General features: G+C 37.0%; 2 protein-coding genes across 3 annotated transcripts in view; one reads left to right on the top strand and one right to left on the bottom strand.

Annotated features, from left to right (window-relative positions):
• Positions 1-1,826: 1,826 nt before the first annotated feature.
• On the top strand, positions 1,827-17,140 carry LOC127509879 (sucrase-isomaltase, intestinal-like). The gene is made up of 26 exons (XM_051889088.1): positions 1,827-2,051; positions 2,669-2,768; positions 2,921-3,021; positions 3,142-3,345; positions 3,579-3,733; positions 5,429-5,597; positions 6,108-6,204; positions 6,489-6,601; positions 6,765-6,890; positions 7,236-7,367; positions 7,522-7,641; positions 7,784-7,846; positions 8,670-8,786; positions 9,144-9,234; positions 10,380-10,518; positions 10,615-10,748; positions 11,377-11,411; positions 11,546-11,662; positions 13,025-13,173; positions 13,253-13,337; positions 13,490-13,546; positions 13,703-13,827; positions 14,602-14,690; positions 15,405-15,454; positions 15,867-16,028; positions 16,721-17,140. The coding sequence occupies exons 2-26, from the start codon at positions 2,669-2,671 to the stop codon at positions 16,799-16,801; spliced, it is 2,811 nt and encodes a 936-aa protein (XP_051745048.1). The 5' UTR covers positions 1,827-2,051; the 3' UTR covers positions 16,802-17,140.
• A 3,421-nt stretch (positions 17,141-20,561) lies between these two features.
• Positions 20,562-22,917, bottom strand: part of LOC127510021 (ecto-ADP-ribosyltransferase 5-like) — a 101,284-nt gene continuing 98,928 nt past the window's right edge. The window contains exons 2-4 of one of the 2 annotated variants that reach the window (XM_051889506.1): positions 22,015-22,062; positions 21,831-21,935; positions 20,562-21,756 (exon numbers count right to left, since the gene is read on the bottom strand). In XM_051889506.1, coding sequence (XP_051745466.1) covers positions 21,004-21,756; positions 21,831-21,881 — 804 coding nt within the window. In that variant the 5' untranslated portion in view covers positions 21,882-21,935; positions 22,015-22,062 and the 3' untranslated portion in view covers positions 20,562-21,003. Of the gene's footprint in view, positions 21,757-21,830; positions 21,936-22,014; positions 22,168-22,917 lie in introns of those variants that run through there. The other variant, XM_051889505.1, reaches the window with a different exon arrangement.

Here is a 22,917-nt window from a genome sequence, read left to right on the forward strand (position 1 = left end):
GGAGCATTTTTTGTTTGTTACATTAAAGTTTTTATGTTTTAAAGTGATGACCAAGTGGCCGACAGTGATTTAACCTTGTGTTTGATAAATTTAGCCTCTCAAATCAACACTTGACTTGCCTACAATAAAATCCATAGATATAAAACACCTCAAGCGTATCTCAAAATTTTAGTTTAAACGTTTAGTATCACCACTACAATAAAAAGGCATTTTTTGATAAGCTGATCACAACACTGTGTCAAAGACATGCCGGTTGTCTTACCTTACACCTATAGGATATGCATCAACAACAGAACATGGCTATTCCCACTATTTACAAGAGTTTCCAACAGTTAGACTAATGAAAAAAAGGTCCAAAAGGAAAAACGAGACCGCCTCCTAACATGACTACAGATCAGACCTACCGGTCTGTTGGGATGAAATTGGAATTACTCAGAAACAAGATCCATTACTTCAGCCTCTATGGGAATCAGTTAAGTTACCTGAAACAAACTCTACCCACATTCATTATGCATTCAAAATGATAGTTTATTTCGATGTGTGCCCAATAAACATCAAGGTGAAACTGTGCAGCTAATTATATCATTGGCTTCAAAGGAGAAGTTCTTGCAATTTGCCCATTCCAGTCCCTTGAGTGGACATCTGAGACGGATGAAAACTCTGAGACGTTTACTCAATGTTATCTACTGTCAAACCTGTCAGACCTACAAGCTGAGAATCTCACATTGTGATGGTGGACTGCTTTTGAATCCTCTGAATCCAGCTGTTTGACTACTGATTATTGGTGTAATGTTGAATTTGCGTGTTTTGTATAACTTTGTGTAATACACATGACTCATGAGTAAAATTAGTCTGGTTCGTCCCTTATTTCATGTAACATTTAAACAAAAGTCTAAGGGATAGATGTTACAGTATAATGTATTAAATCATTAGACATAATATAGGCTATTATAAAAAAAAAAAAAAAAGTTTATTTTTATTATCCCACTGGCAGATTTTTTTGTCCCCTTGTTTTAATCATAAAGTCACTTAATGAAGCAAGACTTAATAACTTAAGTAATTTTGCTTCTAAAGTAAATGTATCTTGATATTTGTACTTGAAAATAAGAACAATACTGAGGAAGAAAATCACTTTTGCAGTGCATCTGTCGAAAAACGGATGTTCAAAACAACTTCAAAAAGTCCATTTTTTGTCATTCACTCACACATCCTTCTGGGTCAAAGGTCAATCCTCAAATCATAAAACAATCCAGCTTAATAAAGTCTCATATGCCCATAAATGGCACATTAAAATGTTCTTATTCGTCTGCGAATAGTTTTATGTCCCTAAGCTCTCATTCAACACATCACTGAAAGGAAATTGCATTTATCTGAATGTCTTGTGAAATGGTCTTAACTAATTGCTTCTTTGAAGCATTTTGAAAGAGTTCATGCAATATTTTTGAGAAAATATCTTGCGAAATGATTTATACTCAACACAGATGTGGAGCCAAAGACTTCCCGCTACAGCTCTGTTTTTTGACAGCTAATGGGGGACTGTAAAATATCCTGATAAACAAATGATGAAGTGGCCAATAATATCATTTCAGGTGCATAAGATCATGCTTACATCATGAACACAGAAGAAAATGCTTGCTCATGCCTTACAGACAAACAGCATCTGTTTAAGCCATCATCTGTGAACGGACACAGACTCTTGTCTCACGGCCATGACCTTTGTGACCTGTCAAAAAACTGAGCTGTTTGTTTATGTAAGGCATGACCAAGCATTTTTTTTCTTTTCTTTTAAGCATGATCTTATCCATCTGAAATTATATTAATGGCCACTTTATCACAGCATTGTTTATTAGGATATTTTACAATCCCCCACGCTGGATTTAGCATCACGCATTGAAGTTCTGCTTGTGAAGCTGTAAAACACACCCTCAGGAGTTTACTTTCACTGCTTTACTATAAAAACAGATGCTGCAGCTCAATCTGCACTTCAGCTTTCACACAGGACTGAAGAAAGAAGGAATCAACAACTGAATTTCCATCTAACAACACTGAAGGTAGGACAAATCAATACATATATATATATATATATATATATATTAATGCTTCTATTTGGGACTTTTTATTTTATTTGTAAAAACATGTTATAAAAGTCATAATTATAAAGGCCATTTGCTGCACAAGTTGAGAAAGCAGAAAAAAAACCACACACTAGACAATTAACATTTTGCAGAATCAAGTGAAACAATGACTGTTTTGTTATTTTATATTTGTTGATATTGTTGGATGTTTCATGCCCTTAACTCTTTCATGAAATGCATCTAAAAAACTATTACAGAAAGGGTTAAACTCAGACAGTGAAACAAAATATGGCAAAAGTGAAAAAGCTTTTGAGCGTTAGTCTGTGCGTTTCATACACAAACGCTATTCATACACAAAATCACATGTACTGTGAATGTCAAAGACGAATGAATTATAGGATGCTTACACTATGTGTACTTGAGATTTGATATTCAACAGTGCTTTGCATCTGCCTGCATTGACAACATTTTCTTTAAGAGCTGAAAAATTATATGCCAGTTATCACTGTAAAGCTGCTTTGACACAATCTGCATTGTAAAAAGCGCTATATAAATAAAGGTGACTTGACTTGACTTGTGTGTGTGTTGATCAGATGGGGAAGCGGCTCTTATCAGGGTCGGATGTGACCCTGATGCTGTTGTTTGCACTGGTCAGTTTACTGTCTGCTGGGGAAGCAGAGATGATCAGAGAAGGTAGGTGACGAGACGCCAGTATAACACACACTCATATACAGAGACACAAACATGTTTGGTAATACGCTGGTAATACCAATATGCTATGAAAATAGAAGTATAGAAGAAAAACACTGCAAAAATGATTTTCTTACTGTGTGTTTTTGTCACAGTCAATGGGGAGGCCAAATCCTCAAACTCTAGTCGCATCGATTGTCACCCTGAAGCAGGTTCTGATCAGGCCAAATGTGAAGCCCGCGGCTGCATCTGGAAGGTCAGAGAGAGAAGATCTTCAATATTCAACCCTGTTGTTTTCAAAGACTTGTTTGATCCGAAGTGTGTCTTTCCTGTGATTCAACACATCTGCTCCACATGTTTTTATCCTCTTTCATAGCCTTCAGATGTTCCCAAAGAGCCCTTGTGTTATTACCCTGAGACCCATGGTTACATCATCAGCAACACTGTTGAAAAACCAAGTGGCATCACTGTAGATATAGTGCGCAATACCGATTTCCCAATTCAACGTTCTCAATCTCAAGACATCAACAAGCTCTGTGTGGAAATCACATACCTGAGTGGACAAAGCCTGCGGTGGAAGGTATGCTTTTCTAAATTTAGGATTAAGACCAAGACAATGACTAAATATACCATGCATTTGGTAGACGTTTTTATCCGAAGCGACTTACATTGCTTTTAATGTATACATTTTGTTAATGCCATAACCTTGGCGTTACTAGTGCCATGCTCTATTGTTGAGCTTTTTTATCTTAAGAATTACGAATTAAGAAATTAAAGAATAGGATAGGACTGATTTTGGTCCTGTTGATCTAGATCTTTGACCCAGCCAATGCTCGCTACGAGGTCCCTGTTCCCCTCGACCTGCCCGCCGCACCAGAGACAGAGGAAAACAACAGACTGTACAGGGTTCAGATCCAGCACAAGCCATTCGGGATCCAAGTGATCAGAAAGGGCTCAAAAGAAATCATGTGAGTAATACACCTCAATTACTCTGTTAACATGGAGTCCAGAAAGCTTCTTTTAGCAAACATGTGGTAGTTTTACTGCAGTTTTCACTGTTAACCCTCTGGTATTGTTCATTTGGGAGTCACACTTGTGTTGTTCACGGTCAAAAGTGACCGAACACCTGAAATGTAACTTTTTTTTTATTTTCAGTAAAATCAATGTGTTTTTTTTTTCATTTTGTTTTGTTTTGTTTTTGTTCAATAACATTTTTTCCTTGGTACTAATGAATATTTATGCAACAACTATGATCATTTTTTTCCCATTGAAAATAATACTTTTTTTTTTTCTATTTTTAATTGCTTTTCAATTAAAAAAGTAAAAATTAAAATAGAGACAATGCCTTTAAAATCCAAGTTTTGAAGGCAGGTTAGTGCCATCTGGTGGGAGTAAAAAAAGAAAAACATCTGTAATGTCATAGTGTAACCACTAGATTCCCATATAGCTCTATATAAAAATGATAATAAATTATCTAGTTGTTTTTAGACATAAATACTTATTTTTAGTCATAAATACTTATTTTATATGGATATATTTAAATATTCTCAAAGACAACTTTTTATAAAGGTTTAGATTTTTTTTTTTATTTGAAATGTTGATTTTAAGTGTCAGTTTTTGCATTAATTTTACTAGTCAAACCTGAACAGAGAAAGACATTTTGTTAGACATTTTGCACCCCTTCATTACTGTGCACTTTTTTACTACATTGTGGATGATTTGTAGATTTTACACACAAAAAATTCTCTGTATTTTCGTATTTTTGCCCATTTCCCATTAATTTTCTATGGTGGTCATTTTTGGGCAAAACTTGGGCATGTTCATTTATATTCATACCATTTGTACATTTTGGTTACCATTTGTAATCACCTTATAAAATACATTTATATTTATACATATAGCATTTAGATTCATGCATTTGGCAGACGCATTACATTCAAGGTATATGTAAAGAGGATGTGGAGTCCGAAGTAGAATACATTTGCAGAGGGTTTATTGAGCAGCAACAGGAACAGACAAATATCATAGACAGGCAATGGGTCAATACCAGTATATCAGTCCAATCCGAGAATATACACAAGGGAGAATCCAAAGGCAGAGTGGCAGGCAGGCAAAAGGTCCAAACACAGATATCAGTCCAATCAGGCAACCAAATCAGAAAGGGATAATCCAGACAATCAAAGATAAACAGGCAGAATCATACACGTGGTCAGCAAACAAGAAAACAAGGAAACAAGGAAACAAGGAAACAAGGAAACAAGGAAACCGCTCGGTAAGGCAGTGCAACTGGCAATACTTCACAAAGCATGGATGTAGCTTCTTTGGCTAAATAGTCACCAAACAGGAAGTCAAGGTAGAAGCAGCAGAGGGAGTAGATCTCAGTCAGTATTCAGGGGATGGCTCCCTCTGCTGGTATGGTGTTACAGTATACCAATCAATTGAATCTAATGTGAGTTAAAATGAATGAATGTTTTACATATTTTTTAATGTATTAAATAAAATGCATAAAATAAAAATAATTAAAATACTCAGAATGGCAGTGCTGATGGAGCACTTCTAGGGTTTTCTGACTTTTATGACTATAAGAGCACAGTTTGCTTTCTTAATGAAAGGAGGTTATTTTTCAGTGTTCTCAATGTTTTGTTAAATCTCTTTTTCTCTAGATGGGACTCTGCCATGCCAGGGTTCACATTCTCCGATCAGTTCCTTCAGATCTCCACACGCCTCGCCTCAAACTACATCTATGGTATTGGTGAAACGGAGCACCCCAGTTACAGTCATGACCTCAACTTTCACACATACGGCCTGTTTGCCAAGGACCAGCCTCCAGGGGTGAGTGTCAGAAACAAGCCTTCCTGCGTGAAACTGTATGTCATCTGCACTTCACATCACATCACATTACAGCTCCCGGCCCTAGTGTTTAGCAGAGCAGTGATCACTGTGACAGTCGGTTCACAGTCGGAAGTATGCTTAGAGTTGCCTTGAAGAAGTTGCTTATAAGTGCCTTGAACTGGTCTGAGTAAGTAGAGTTGAGAAAATCTTTTTGATTTGGTTTGACGCTCTTGCACCTCTGGACTGAGGCCTACTAACCGTCCTGTGATTGGCTGTTGGTTGTCCTTATTCTCTGACTCACTTCATGACACAATGCCCAGAGAAAGAGAAGCAAAAGCAGAGCTACATGAAATAAGAGAGAGAGACGTAACAAGGTTAAGTAAAACAGATTGCAGGGTTCTTTAAGCCAAATAAAAATCTTTCATTAACACTTAATTGTCTGTTTAACACTGAGGACAGCTGACATCAAGTCACAAACTCAAACTCTCATCTCTTTCTCCTCATCTGTAGAATAAACTGAACAGTTATGGACTCCATCCCTTCTACATGGGTCTGGAGAAATCAAGAAACGCTCACGGCGTCCTCCTGCTCAACAGCAATGCCATGGGTGAGTTCAAACACACACTAAACATCTAAGCATCTGACTCGGACACACCGGCCACAACCTGTGCTAAATGGGCTAAAACCAACCTAAATACATCCAGTGGTGGACAGTAGTGAAGTATTTTTACTTCGTCACTGTACTTAAATAGTATCTGTCATTTATCAGAGTTTTTTTACCTTTTACTTTTACTTCACTACATTCCATATTGGACTGTGGTGTATTGAAGCAAAAGAAAAGAGCTCGTCTAAAAGCAAAAAGATGTCTTCATTTCCTCTTTTTGCTCTTAGATGTGACCTTCCTGCCTGATCCAGCTCTGACCTACCGCACCATTGGAGGAATCCTCGACTTCTACATGGTGATGGGTCCCTCTCCAGAAGCTGTGGTTCAGCAGTACACTGAGGTGTGTGTGTGTGTGTATAACGTCGGAAAACTCACATGCATGAAATCCATAAATATCTATCTAACATTCGATTCTGTTAATCCACTTGAATATTTATGTTCTAAAATGTATTTGCATACTGTGTCAAATATTTTTCTCTGGGTTTGTGTGTTTTGTTTGACAGATGATCGGCCGCCCGGTTCTTCCAGCCTATTGGTCGCTTGGATTCCAGCTTTGTCGCTACGGCTACGCCAATGATACGGAAATCGCAGATCTTTACAAGGACATGAAAGCTGCTGAAATTCCTTATGTAAGTGATCTCATCCTTCAGTGTGTGCATGTGTGTCTTTCAGTCAGTGATGTAACTTTCACCAACCTTCAGATCTTGCTCTAGAACTTCAGGAATATTGCATTTCTCACTGTAAATGTAAGTTATTCTGCAGTGATGTGATGAAAACACGAAGTTCTGTGGCCGTTTTTAGAGTAACCGAATCATAAAGTTCATTTTTTCATAAAAATGCCATTATAGTCCTTTTATTAACAGTTCTTTTAAAGACAAGTATCACTAGCAATGTTCCCTCTGAACTGTGCGCACTTCTGATGTCATAGTCATTAAGTTTAATGATCCTAAAGTTTGACCTTTGACCCCTCAAAGGATGTTCAGTATGCAGACATTGACTACATGGAGAGGCAGAAGGACTTTACGTTGGACAAAGTAAACTTCAAGGGACTGCCTGCTCTGGTGGACCAAATGAGGGCCGAGGGGATGCGCTTCATCTTCATTTTGGTACCAACATTTCTCAATTACTGGAAAGTTGTTTCCATTGAATGGTAAAGGATGTTGTAATGAGAACAGAGCTTTTGTAGTCTGACATCAGTATGACCAGAAATATGCAGTGAAATGTATTCTGTAGCAAAACCTCATGTTTTATTTGTTACAGGACCCGGCTATAGCGGCCAATGAGACTGAAGGCTCCTACCCTGCATTTGATACCGGGATTGAAAAAGACGTTTTCATCAAATGGCCTCCTGAGCTCAGCAATGACATTGTGTGGGGAAAGGTATGACAAACGCAGAGAGGAAGAGGAACATATCTTGATGTATTCTGAGTCAGTACCTAATAGTTTTGTTGACGTGGACATGTACTGAAAGCAGGAATGATCCTGAACCACTGATTTTAGCTGTTGTTTCTGTCTGTCATAGGTGTGGCCTGATTATCCCAATGTTACTGTGGACAATTCTTTGGACTGGGATACTCAAATAAAGGTATCTTTTATCTCTATAAATTGCTTTCTTTCTTTCTTTAATCAGAGAATTGGACAAGACTTTTATCTTGTTCCTCCATATTCAAGTCTATTCATCAGTACAATGGGCTATAATTGCAAATGTAGTTAAGAGAGATGAGTGACATTATAGATACTATCAGCCAATCAGCATGTAGAAGACACACCATCAGCAAATGAGCACACACTAGGGCTGGGTTCCAGGTCGTTTTTTTTATGCCCTTCCCTTGCTTACGTTGCACGAGTGCCCACTACTGGCAGAACCCTTGCAATGGGCTGAACTGGAATGTCCTAAGCCCTTGATCACCTTACGAAACTGTTTAATGTAGCATTCTATATTTATATAGGTGTGTTTGGGTTGTTTTAGATATTTAAAAAAATAATTAATATATCATAGATTTGTTGTGGTGGGGTAAATTAAACATGGTATGAGGTGACATCACAATCGTGTTGCATTGTGGTATATGGAGCTGCCTGAAGCGTACATATGAAGTAGACGGTCAAAATCGAGGGAGCAAGGGTCTGTTCCCTCATCCACTTCACGAAGTGGAACACACTTCAAAATGGCGGCAGGGATTCCCCCGAGGGGAAGTGCTTAGGGAAGTTTGCGAGTGCGCGTCTAAAAGTGGAGTGGAACGCAGTCTAGTACTATGCTGTAGTAAACAAACTCAAACTCAGCCAATCAGAACAGATAAGAAGTCAATCAGCACATTATTATTTAAACAAATTAGCAAATATCCAATCAGTATGTAGTGATGGTTAAAGCACCTTGTCCAACTTAACGTTTCTTTCATTTAAACTTTCAGCTCTTCAGATCTTTCGTGGCGTTCCCTGATTTTTTGAAGAACAGTACAGCGGAGTGGTGGGGAGAGCAGATTAAAGACTTTTACAACAACGTCATGAAGTTTGACGGACTTTGGATCGTAAGTGCTTTGTTTTTGTCATTTTTCATGTTGGAATGAAAAGTAAAGCAATTTCATTCATTAAAAGTGTACAAGATCTGTGCCATTACACACCATTGTTGCTCTTATCACAACACATCTAACTCTAACTGTAAGAATGAAATATCTCTAAATTTGAGGAAATTGACTCATAAAAGAATGTTAAGGATGTTGATTCAGGATTACATGTTACTTGACAAAGTCATGGTGAGCCGTGCAAGAACATGTGAAGGTTTATCATAGCCACGCCCTATTTCCACGCTCATTTGCATGTCATCACTGTTTTCTCCTTTGGATTCATTGCATGATAACACTTTCATTGTGTTGTGATTCCTGAAGGACATGAATGAGCCGGCCAATTTTGTGCATGGCACTGCCGGAGAAAAGTGTCTAGGGGATCAAACTCTGGAAAATCCTCCATACATGCCCCGTAAGTTCTTATCAGCACATCCTGGCATGTGGACTTTACAACACTATGGTCAACATTTACTAGGCCTGCCTCCGACTGAAGATTTTTTGGTAGTTGTTCAGTTAAGCCATTAGTTGACTAATCGCATGTTTGTATTAATTTAATTACTTAAGTATATATATGGAAGGAACTATAACCATAATGAACCTTTAATATGTAGCCTTTTCTACGTTCAAGCACACACATAAAGCATGACGCAAAGCACTGGCAAAAGTAATGATTATGAATGTGTCAGAAAAAATAGCAAGGAGACATTTTAATGATTTATTAATAAACTAGTGTTTTCTTAGTCAGTTTCGCATTCTCCGCAGTGAATGTGGCTTTAGAAAGAAATGCACATTTCATACGGATTACAAAAGCAGAGAGTATTTGTTTTGTTTTGAATTGGTTCATTTAAAAGTAGATATTTCAAACTTTCTCTGTGAGGCAAGTAACCTATAAGCTGAGTTTCATTTTTGTGACATGCTCCAAAAAGAAGTTCATGGAGACTGAGACGGCAGAAAACACATCCTGTTTGTTTTCTTTATTCTACAAAGGCACAAACATTTTCTCGTTATTGTGAGTTTACATAAATAAAAGTAGATCCTTTACAGTTTTGAATGATGTATTAATCTGTCTGTATGACCAAAAATGCCAGAGTATTTTAAGTTGTTTCCGCCGTTATCAGGAAAAAATGCCAGTGATCGCACCAGCGCCTCCATGTCTTGCAGTAAGCATGCTATATTTCAGCTTCGACAGAAACACTTGAATATGCAGCTAATAATAGTGCACAGTTAGAGCGAGCGGTCATGTAAAGTTGCTAATGATAACATGTTTCAAATGATAAGTAATATTTGAGGTCGATGAATGATAGGCAAATGTTTGTATTTCCTGCCCGACATACTGTAATTACCACATGGACCACCGTTAACCATCTGTCCATCACAGACTGTGTGACTTCCTGTGGAGTTTCTTTTTTTATTTCTGCAACTAACAAACAAATAAATTGTGGTCGCCTAAGCCTCTTCTCATTGACTAATGTTTAGTCGACTATTAAGGGGGCACCTGAATTTAGCACTTTCTTTCCTAAATGAATCTGCCCTATGTATGTATGTGATCTTTCCCAGCTCTGGAGTCCATGCACAGAGGTCTGAACCATAAGACTATATGCATGAACAGCGAGCAGATCCTTGCTGATGGCACACGTGTCAAGCATTATGATGTCCACAACTTGTACGGCTGGTCTCACACCAAACCCACTCACGAGTGAGTTTTCTATTCCTCCATATTCAATACTAGATTTATTTCTCGTTGATTTGGAAGGAGTTTTAATTGCTGTGTGTGTTGGTGTGTATTTAACAGTGCTTTGCTTAGTACCACTGGAAAGAGAGGTGTGATAATTACCCGTTCAACATACCCGTCTAGTGGTCGCTGGGCAGGACATTGGCTGGGAGACAACTACTCCAGCTGGGACCAGCTTCTGAAGTCCATCATAGGTGTGATGATGGGGATTATTATTGGGAAGCACAGCTAGCATAGCTAGTGCTCATATTTACTATACGCTATTGTTCAAAAGTTTGGGGTCAGTACGTTTTTTGTTTGTTTGTGCGGCAAATCAGCATATTAGAATGATTTCTGAAGGATCATGTGACACTGATGACTAGAGTAATGATGCTGAAAATTCAGCTTTGATCACAGGAATAAATTACATTTTACTATATATTCACATAGAAAACAGCTGTTTTACACTGTAATAATATTTCACAATTTTTACTGTATTTTTGATCAAATAAATGCAGCCTTGGTGAGCAGAAAGAACTATCAACCAATCAGCACGTAGAAGACACACCATCAGCTCAATGAGGACATACTATAATAAACTGCATTGACCCCAAACTTTTGAATAGTATCATATACTAAAGGGGGTCTTCAATACTTGTCTGAGTATTATAGAAACTTCTTGAATCAGGCCAGTAACTAACCGCCCTAGCAACCAGCCAGAACATATTTTGCATGGGCAATCAACACATTAGTTTTATATAAAAATCTAGTTCATCCTTGTCCTTTAGTTTTTGACCCATGTGGTGTTTTTTGTTGGACATGTGGTGTCTTTCTGTCTTTCAGGCATGATGAAGTTCAGCATATTTGGCATCTCTTATGTAAGTGCCTCTCTCTCGTCCTGCCGCAGCACTTGTGCTTTATTTCCTATCAAATAAAGACTGTATTTATTCATGTCCTTCTCTCTATGTCTCTTTTCCCTTCTCACTCTCCCTTATTTCCGCTCATGTTCCAGACCGGCGCTGATATCTGTGGCTTCTTTAACACTGCCGAATACGAGATGTGCCTGCGTTGGATGCAGCTCGGAGCTTTCTACCCATTCTCTAGAAACCACAACACCATAAACATGCCAGTAAGAACATGCACTCAAAAATATTTCAGTCTAAATTGAAGTTTTATGTAAGTGAATTACATCCAAATTTTCCATCCATTAGGATTACATAGTTTTAACATAAACAAACTAATAAACTTAATGTGATTCATATTTGTCAGTCATACATAAATGAAATAGATAAGATGTAATAGTACGCAGAAAAATGCCCAGGTTAATTAACACTGCTTAGTGTTCATGTGTGTGTGCACTACTGAGTTAAAGTACCATTGATGCAGTGTCAGAGTTAATGAGATAATTAAGTGATGATTGAGCATTAATGATGAACACCTGCTGTTAACAAGCAGAATCACTGAAGGAAAGAGAAACACAAAAACTACAACTGACTTCAGTCACAGCCTTAGATGAAATCAATTGAAGATAAAAGACACCCCCAGTTTCACAGACAAGGCTTAAGCTAGTCCTAGACTAAAATGTATGTTTGAGCTGTTGTAACTGAAAGTAACTTGTACTGACAGATCTTAAAATATATCAGTGCCATTGTTTTGTCTCAAGATGCACACCAGTAATGTTTTTTTCTAGTGAACATTTATAAAAGCTATTTAAATGTCCTAATTGAACTAAGGCTTAATCCTGGCTTAGGCTAAGCCCTGTCTGTGAAACCAGGCCTTAATCTCTCAAGATCTGATTAAACAACTCTACAAACTCTACAAAACATTACCAGCTTCACTCATTACTAACTAGACTGACTTTATTTCTGTCATACGTCTACAGAAGCTCTTGTGAGAATTAACAGAGGTTTAGATGTTAATGATTTATTGAGATTCATTTGAAGTCACCATCTTTGAAGTCAGTGTTGGCTTTAATTTGGGCTCTTTACTTTACTGCATCAGTTGTTCTCTGGCTGCTGTAACTGAGTGTTTATAAAACACATCTGTTATGGCATACATGTCAAGAGAATGTATGATAAGGTGCTGATGGTTAAAAGGTTAGTTCACCCAAAAATGAAATTTCACTCTCATGTCGTTCCAAACCTGTAAGACCTTCATTCATCTTCGGACACAAATTAAGATATTTTTGATGAAATCCAAGGTTTTTTTTAATCCTCTATTGAAAGCCACATTCAATGTCCAGAAAAGTAGTAAAAACATTGTTAAAAAAAAGTCAGCGCAATTACAGTGGTTCAACCTTAATGTTATGAAGCGACGAGAATACTTTTTGTGCGCAAAAACAAAAATAATGACTTTATTCAACAAATTTGTCTCTCCTCTGTCATTCAGCTAAACTATTTATGTTACAGAGCTTCTGTGTTTATGTCCGTTCTTGTTTTCTTCAGAAGTGCTGAATGATGATAATCTGATGAGTTTGTGTGATCTTTAACAGAGGCAGGATCCCGTGGCCTGGGGAGCGGAGTTTGCTGCTGTGTCTCGTGATGTGCTGAATATTCGCTACACCCTCCTGCCGTATCTGTACACACTGATGTACGAAGCTCACGCTCACGGAAACACTGTGGTCAGACCCCTGCTGCACGAGTGAGTGTTTCTCACGAGTTCAGCCAAATAATTGATGAGATCATGTCCAGTGTTGATGAAATCATGTTCTGTTCTGCAGGTTTGTCACAGATGAAAACACATGGAAGATTGACAGGCAGTTCCTCTGGGGTCCGGCTCTTCTGATAACACCTGCTCTGGACCCGGTACTGAACACACATAGACACAACTCCACTATGATCACGCTACAAGCCAGAGTCTCCCGTAGTCATGTTTGAGTTTTGAGGTTTTGCTCACATACCCTGAACTGACACAAATGTGTTGTTTGTTCATTTCTCATTGGTTTTGTTTTGTAAAGGGTGTTACTGTGGTCCGGGCCTACGTCCCAAATGCCCGCTGGTACGATTACCACACGGTGAGCATTTTATCAGCATGCAAATCTTTATTAGCAAGATTTTATTAGCATGTCAGTGAAAGAAGCAGTCATAATGCAGCTGGCTTCCAGACAAACTCAACCTGCGCTACTATATATTGGCTTCTCTTATCTGCTGGTATGTGATTGATCCACCAGGGTGAAGCTGTTGGAGTGCGAGGACAGTTTGTGGATATGGATACACCATTATCGAAAATTAACCTGCACGTGAGAGGAGGACACATCCTGCCCTGGCAGAAAGCAGAGAACAACACACACTACAGGTCAACAAGCTGCCCGCCATCTTTATTAAAACTTCTGACATTTCTCTAGAGTTGCATTGTATTTCCACTTTCAAAAGGGTTTCTTGCTCCACAAACAGTCAGTTTTTGTCTCCCAAAAGAAAGAAGTGATTCTGAACTGAAACAAGTCGTCAGTAATTCAGTCTTACTGAACCTGTGTAGGTTTGTAAGTTATTTGCATAATGCCAGCCTGTGGTCTTCATTGGCTGAACAGCATCTCTTTGCCCCGCCCTCAAACACTGTAGTTGTATCTGAGACGGGAAGAGTTTGGTTTGTGTTGTTCATGTCGAGAAGACGCTGTTTTCTGCTGCCAAAACAAATCCACTTAGATGAGATTGATACGGTAAAACTGAGACCATCGTTACTGTTCGTATCACTGTGTATCAAGAGCTGAAATTCAGATATGATAATGAGGTTTCTCACAAAAGAGTGGGACCAATCAGAGCAGAGCAGGATCTCAATATTAGATATTAGATCCGTTTCAGATACTGTGAGAAAAGAGCTGATGCTGCAGATATTAGATATCATTAGAAAATATTATTAGATGTTATTATTGGATATTATGAGAAAATTAAAATGTTTTTGACTTTGGATGTAAACCTGTTGTAGGAGACTCCAAAACAACATTAGGAACCTTTAAAATATCATAATATGGCACTTTAATATGTTAATGTAGGTGATTATGTTTATTCTTTTGATGTCACAACACTAATGTAATGTTCACTGTTTTGTTTTGTGTTTTCTTATTTCTTGTAGTCGTCAGAATCCTCTGGGTCTTCTTGTTGCTCTTGATGATGGAGGTTCAGCACATGGATCCTTGTTCTGGGATGATGGAGAGGGAATTGGTGAGTTATATTTTTGTGTGTGTGGATGGGAATCGTGAGGAATTTAATGGTTTTGATTGATTTTGAATGATTTATTCAACGTTCAGAGTGAAATGTCCAATTAGGCGTTAAAAGCACATGCAGTTTCATCCGAAACAGATGAATGTGAATCTGGAGGTGTTTTATTGCGTTGGTTGATGTACATATGGCAGCAGTTCAGAAATGAAATGTCCGGAGAGTGGTGCTACAGGATTAATGCTCGATCATGTTTGAAGATAATGTACCGCCCGACCCTTGACCTGCTGATAGTGTTAACTAAATCAAGCGTGAGATTAAAACATATTTTTCTCGGTTTTTCTTCGCTTCACCAGGTGCGCTACTGAGCAAGTTTATGACATCAGAAAAGCCATATATATGGAGCTGGTTATGTGATGCAAATGTCAAAATGTTTACAATATTTAGTTTTTGGAGTTTTGCAATAAAAAAAAAAAATGTAGGTACAGTAGAGGCATGCATTTCTGATATTGCATTTATTACTTTTTCCTCATAGTATTATTGGTAGCGTCATAATGTAAGGTCTCATCAGCATTACAAACAATAAAATTATGTTCTGAATATGTATCTTTATATTAGCTTGTGTTTTTTTTTTGATGTAGATCAGAGTAATTTTATCACAGGGTGTTTTTTTTCCTGTTCTTCTCTTAATCTTCTTTGTTTTCTTCTTTCTCCTTACAGATACTGTTCAGAATAAGCGTTTTCTCTTGACGACTTTCACTGTATCTTCGGTAAGTTCATATGATTTGAAGAAAGATATGTGTGCAGTTCTTTCAGATTTACTAAATCCAGTAGCGAATCAAAGATTGTCCGCCTCACTTAAAGCCAAACATCTGGCCATCACTCTCTATTTAACAGATCCAGATGGCCACTAGATGATACATAAATACTGAAACAACACAATTTTCTGTTGTTTTTCATTCTGTTCTAGTCAGATCTAAGTGACTGAATCTCAAGAAGCATGTCATATGTCATTGTGACATTATTTTCATGATAATTAACTACATTTCCCCCTCACAAAAATTCATTACTATAGTTTAACTGCATGTTTTACTGTCATCAGTTGTCATTTGCAATAGCATGTTTGCTCACACTGTAAATATGCATGTGTGTAACAGTTGTCCTGTGTGTTTGTGTGTATAGGGTGTTCTCACCAGCGCGGTTCCCACTGATGGTCTAGCTGAGGCCGACAGGTTGACCCTGGGTCTGGTGAAGGTGTGGGGTGTAACAGCGCCCGTCACTCGTGTTACCATGAGCGCGACTGGACAGCCTGACACAGACCTGGCATTCACATATAACGCTGAGGTCAGACGCTTCATACAAACATTTACGGAAGAACCACTGATACGATTATGAAAAAAATGACATTTATTTCATTTTTATTCAGTTTCAGTAATTTAAAAAAAAAAAAAAGTAAATATATCAGTGTCGAATAATGTAAAATGTCATTTAAATATAAAAAATTATATTTAAAAGTTATTTAACACATTTAATAATTTTATATGAAATTTTAAAATGAAAAAAAAAATCTTTATGTATTTAAGTTTTCATTTTTAAATATACATTTATAATTGGGTGAATCTCATGAAAATGTCAATAAAAAAAATCAATACAAAGAAATATGCAAAAATATATCTTCAAAAGAGAGTTTAATTTTTTCATATTTTAAGAGATATTATTTTAATGACAATTAAGCATTTATAAGTCCAATTATAAAAGATTATATTATATTATATCTGCGGCCTTTAATTTATCCTGGTTATATTTTACCCCAGAATCAGTAAGAAATACTAAGTTATATTGTGCTTAATATTATTTTTTTTATATTTTTAAGAGATATTTTCATGACCACTAGCTTTTTTTTTTAGTACATTTCCAGCACATTTTTATTTTGGGGTGAACCATCCCTTTAAAGAGGATTTGTGTAGTACCTGCTGACTGTGAGTATAATTTAGCTTTCGTTTTGTCTGAAAACTGCGTCTCTTCCTCTCCCTCAGGTTCAGAAGTTGCAGTTTGATGCGACATCACAATCTCACAGCACTGAAAAGCCTTTCACAATCACCTGGAACACAGCTTAGACTCGGATCGCATGATTATTGACCTTTATTTACCAATGTTCAGTCAACTAGTCCTTTATTTAGCATTTCCACCGGGAGCTTTTTATCATCTGGATTTGAAATGATTTCTTCTAAAATAAATGTTTTGTTCTGTTTTGGTTTGGATCTCATATTGACAATCACAGCTTATTAAGGGGAAAATCTCTCAACTTCTGTGTCATGAAACATCAGCTCTGATCCTGAGTGAGATTTCTTCATTTCACCATTAGAAGTTCATCGCTGTCCATTAAGAAACATGTGAGAAAATGCAGTGTAACATGGAGAAAGATTTGAAAACTGCAATAAAGTGATTAAACCCCATTTATGATCATATGAAGAAACTTTCTTCCATTTCTTTGCTGCATGACGTGAGTTTGTGATTGTCTGTATGCAGGAATACATGGGAGAAAACATGGATTAGGGACAAAACTGCAAAAGAAAACATGAAAATAACAGAATACACATGCAGTTGATGAAATATTAAAAAATACAAGTATATCTGGAGTTTCAAGATGAAGGTTTTCTTAGTATGTCTCAATATAATCATGCAAATTTATACAATAAGCTCTCGTTTGTTTATACTAGTTAACGCATTAAGCTAACTAACTTTGACTGCTCTTACTGTTGCTGTATGTGTAATGTACACAGTATACACAAGAAGAGCTGTTACATTCACTGATATGAGCAGTAGGCTATACTGTATAATACTGTATCCCACCATGCAATGTGTTTCACTTGCTTTTCAGTTTCCAGTGTGATTAAAGAAACTGAAAAAACATATCAGACATGATTTTTAACATCTCTGTCTTTCCTCATTAATTGATCAGACTGCCAGAAGGCATTTTAGTAATTCTACACACATAATACACACACATAATTTCGTAATCATATGCCAATGTGTTCATAAAATATAGCATTTTATGACAGAATTTAAAATGGTATGATGTCCCGAAAGATGTGATATGGTGATTAAGTTCCCAAAGTTAATATAAAACTGGTTAATGTTATTTTTCTAATATTGTAAAATAGTATTTAATTCGTTATTTGTGTTTATGAGAAGAAAAATATGTTTTGTGCATTTAGTAAATTAATTATTTTCATTCGGCATACTTGCATGATGTCCTCGTACGCTGGGTTGGGGTGAGCGAAAATGGTATAAATACTGTTCGGTTTCTCGCACAAACCGATCGTTTCATGTCTTAGGACATCAATGTGTCGTCACGAGCCGCAGGGTTTAATTCGGATTTGTGCATGTCTTTTTGACTCTTATAGATTGTGTTCCCATTGGCATGCATTATACGACTGACAGACCGCAACGGTTGGAGTTAAAAATCATCATTTGTGTTCTACTGAAGAAACAAAGTCACCTACATCTTGGATGCGCTGGGGGTAAGCAGATAAACATCACATTTTCATTTTTGGGTGAACTATCCCTTTAAGTTTTGTTTGTTTCTCATATGTGACCCTCTCAAGAAAAGCCTGATGTTGTCTAGTTTTTTGATTCTTTATCTCTGTGTTCTCAGTATCTGCAGTTTGTTCCACATACTAAAGATTTGTGAGGTTTTCATAGTGCCAAACAACCCAAAGACATGCTAGATAGCATTTATGAATAATGGAAAGATATGACACATTGTGATTGCTATTGAAAGCATGAATCTCTGTTTATTCCAGAGACATTTGTGAAATCTAAAGATTGATTTCAGACTCATATAATTAGTGATCAAAACATTCCTTCTGGTTTCAACAGAGAGAAATCGTAATCTCTCAAATGGGATTTTATTGAAAGTAATTCACACACAGTGTAATTGCAAAACTACAATGTCAGTTTACTGTCTTCAAGCTGAAAGTACTATAAATGCAGAGCGTCTTTCACATAAAAAAATAAATGATGTACAATGTAACCTGTCGGAACAGATGTTGCTGTTTCTTTCATTACCTCACCCCATGCTACGTAAAGCAGAACAGTGCATCATGGGAATAGTAGTTTCTCCATGGTCATTTATGAAGACACACCTATAATATTATATGATTATTTCCTCTTTGTTTGATGAGCTTCGGTTTAATAGATATTTCTAACCTGAAGTCTCATTTAGTCAAGTTTATATATCTGATCACATGACTCGACCCTCATGGCAGTTTAAAGGTGAAAGTAAAGGTTAGAAATCAAAGTAAAAGTTGCTCTCTCGCAAACATTAGCGAGTGTCTCTGAAAATTATATTTTTACCATAATTTATAGCAGACGTTACTATTTTTTGAGGGTTTTTTTTATTTTTTTTTTATCTCCGTACTGCTGATGATTGCTGATAGTATGTGTTATTCAGTTACACAAAAGATAGGCTATAGACTTTACGTCTTTATTCCCTTCTTCTGTCTTTCCTGTTATTTAGTTTCAGTTTTGTTTTATTGTGTAAACAGGTTTAGGATGAGAGTAATAAACACCACTAGGACAGCAGCAGATGGTCCATGCAACATTAAAACAGTCCAAACAGAATCTCAGCAAACCTATCATTAAATGGACAGTCTGTGTAGAACAAGAACAACACAACAAGTCTTTATTTATTCCAAGTAAAAAAGTATCAAAGTTTATGAAACATAGGGATGTAAAATGTTTTTGGGAATTGCAGTTGTCATAGTAATACGTACATTTGATTTACAGTAAATTTAAACTTTTATAACTTTTTCATACTGTAATTTGTACTTCAGCTAAGAGCCTCATAAAAAAAATCTCTGTGGTTTTCATAATGTTTAACATTATTATGTCTAGTATACTGTAGTTATTAACATTTTGTGTTCTGGAAGAATAACTCTAGACCACAATAATACAGAATGTTCACATAATATATTATAAACAGCTCGTTTAGATTAGTTTACATTGAAGGCATTTAACAGATGCTCTTTTCAAGAGAAACTTACATGGATTTTTTACACTGTAAAAGTTGACATGATCAATAAGTCATGACAACATATGTTTTTACTTTATCTCATCAAAATAAGCCATTTTAAACTTTATTTTAAAGAGCACCTATTATGCAAAATCCACTTTTACATGGACATAAATGTGTGTTGGCAGTGTGTGAACACAACCACCCTACAATGATAAAAATCCACCCACTCCTTTTTTTAAATTCCCATTAAACCAAAGCAGTCTCATTAGACATGCTGTTTTGATGGCCCCGCCCACGACGGCTGACTGACAGCCCTGTATTACCATAGTTTCCGCCCTCAAGGAGTTGTACGTCGTCCGCTATTTTCTCTGCGCTCGAGCAGCTGCAGCGTCAACAATGTCTCGTAAGCAATCTTGGTGTTCTGTTTTTGGATGTAAAAGTGAACATAAGACTTCATTTTCATTTCCTTTAAACACTCCTGTTTTTTCCCAGGAGTCTCCCGTATTTCATACCCATTTCTTGGCCCTTGCACGTTTTATTTCTCCTGGGAAATACTCCCGTAATTTGTATGGCCCAAACCTTGTTATATGAATAATCACATAAATATATTATTCTTAGGTTGCCAGATCTTGTATAAAACGCATTCTACTCACACAATCGACACATCACACAAATTCCAACCCATTTGTGACCTCAACCTGGCAACCTACAACCCCGTTGATGTCTGGGCAGGTAGTAGACGTGGGAAGTTGAATCAAGCATCACTGGTAGAAATGAACACTCGGTGGTGCTCCACTACAGTGTAGTTATTTTACAGTGTTAGAGACAGAGAGGAAGAACAGGAAGCAGGAAACAAATTCGTGGCAAAAAGTAAAGTTTATTGAATAATCTAGTAGACATTAAATCAAAGCTAAGGAAATGAAAATGTACTGTTTTACAACATCATCTTATGACACTGAAAACATATAAAGACATTGACTGGCCTCTAATTTACTTCTGAAGGCACATTTTCACACAACTTAAGATTAAACAGCAATACCATGTTTCTGATTAAGAAGGCAAAAATCATGTGTAGGTAATTATTGATTTGTGTGGAACTAACGCAACTCATGTAATCATTTAAATCAGCATTCAACATATATTTTGAAGTATTACTTACAGCTCAAACAGAAGGGCAGAATAGCAGTGCCAAGGTCATATAGGGCCTCATAAATTCCTTGACATTGGAAAATGCATGGCCTCTATACCTTGAATGCAATGTAAATCGCTTTCTACCAAAGCATCTACTTACTAAAATATTCAACTTTTTCTTATAGACTTGGTTGGTCTGTTGAGTAGAGCACAGTTCAGGTCACTTCTTACTCCAGCGCTTTCCAACACAAACACAGTTTCACACCAGAGATCTTTATAATCTATTATTGTCTTGACATCAATGACATTAAACTTCTCGTACGGAGGAATCAGCACCTCTTTCTCCTCAGGAAATGTAGAATATTTTGACACATCAGCACCTTCACAAGTGTAGATCTCAAAACAAGATACATTTCCATAAGGCTTTGTTGGTTTAATTTCAAGAGAGGAGGATGAAAACAGGCCAAACCGAACCTGTTTGTTCAGAACATTCTTATCAAATTCATCATTTGTTCCACGATAAGTTGACTTGCATCTATTTTGTGATTCCTTCAGAATCTGTATCGCTTCTGTCAGCAAAAACTGAAGTGAATACCATGTGTATGTACTGTCTTTGTATTGTTGTTTATCACTATAAACAGCATCATTTAACTCCTGATATATATCAACACGTGAGTTAGTGTACACGTGAATGGCGATTGAATGATTCTCTGTCAAGTTATCTGCAGGAGGCTCATGATTTTTTTCAGCATCTTGCCAAACCATTCTGAATTTAGTTGAGTTATTGAGTTCCCTTTCTAGCAATTCTGTCTCAACCAGACATGACATGTTCTTTTTGCAACCAACATAACAGTCATCAACAGAATTCTCTGCCATATCGAGTGGAAATATCTGTCCTTCAGCAGCAGCAGTTCTGTGATCCTGCAGGAATTATAATGATCGATGATCAGTGTTCATGTCTGTAATCTGTAATTCATACTAGTTCACAACTTTACCTGTGCTAGAGCAGCTGAAATGAGAAGAAGAGCTTCAACGATCAGCAGCATCTTGATTCAGTCGAATCCCTCAGATGATCCAGTAGGTCTAGTGAAGCGCAGATGCTGAAAAACAATAAGAAATCTGAGACATAACATAACGTAGCAAAATAACAAACACTTTTCAGAGGAAGGGAGAAATTACCTGTGATGTTCACCAATGTGTACCTGTTATGTTACTCTTTTACTTTACCTCCTGATAACCTGGGATTATTGTTGTCTTTTTGTGAGGTTCTTCAGGAGCTGTGACGAGAGGAGAAGATCGGACAAAGCATCAACAACAGCAGTTTTTAAACCAACAGATGAGGAAGTTTGCTTTTTTATGTATAAAAAAAGTGTGTGTGTGCATTGGTTCTGGGAAGTTACAACTAGAACATAACTAGACAACTAGAGTTTTTTTTTATTTATTTTTTTATATCAACTTTACAACCAATTTGTCATCTTGTACAGTTATTAAATATTTAAATTCCACTGTCAGGATGTCTTTAACCATGTATTAACCAGGATATATGTTTAGATTTTCTTAGAATCTCTGCATCAGGATATGAAACTGCACTCATGCATATTCTTAAAGGGATAGTTCACCAAAAATGACAATTTGATGTTTATCTGCTTACCCCCAGGGCATCCAAGATGTAGGTGACTTTGTTTCTTCAGTAGAACACAAATGATGATTTTTAACTCCAACCGTTGCCGTCTGTCAGTCGTATAATGCATGTCAATGGGAACTCCATCTATAAGAGTCAAATAAGCACGACAGACAAATCCAAATTAAACCCTGCAGCTCATGACGACACATTGATGTCCTAAGACATGAAACGATCGCTTTGTGCGAGAAACCGAACAGTATTTATATAATTTTTTACCTCTAATACACCACTATGTCAAACTGCCTTGAGCACACGCATGGCATCCGGTGTGTGAGGTCTGAATGCACTCTGATGCCGGAAGTGATCGCTTGCACTCATTGACGTATACACGTGAGAGATCACTTCCGTCATCAGAGTGCGTTTTCAGACCTCACCAACCGGATGAACATCCGGCAGTT

Source organism: Ctenopharyngodon idella, chromosome 3, assembly GCF_019924925.1.
Source record: "Ctenopharyngodon idella isolate HZGC_01 chromosome 3, HZGC01, whole genome shotgun sequence".
Taxonomy (NCBI): Eukaryota; Metazoa; Chordata; class Actinopteri; order Cypriniformes; family Xenocyprididae; genus Ctenopharyngodon; species Ctenopharyngodon idella.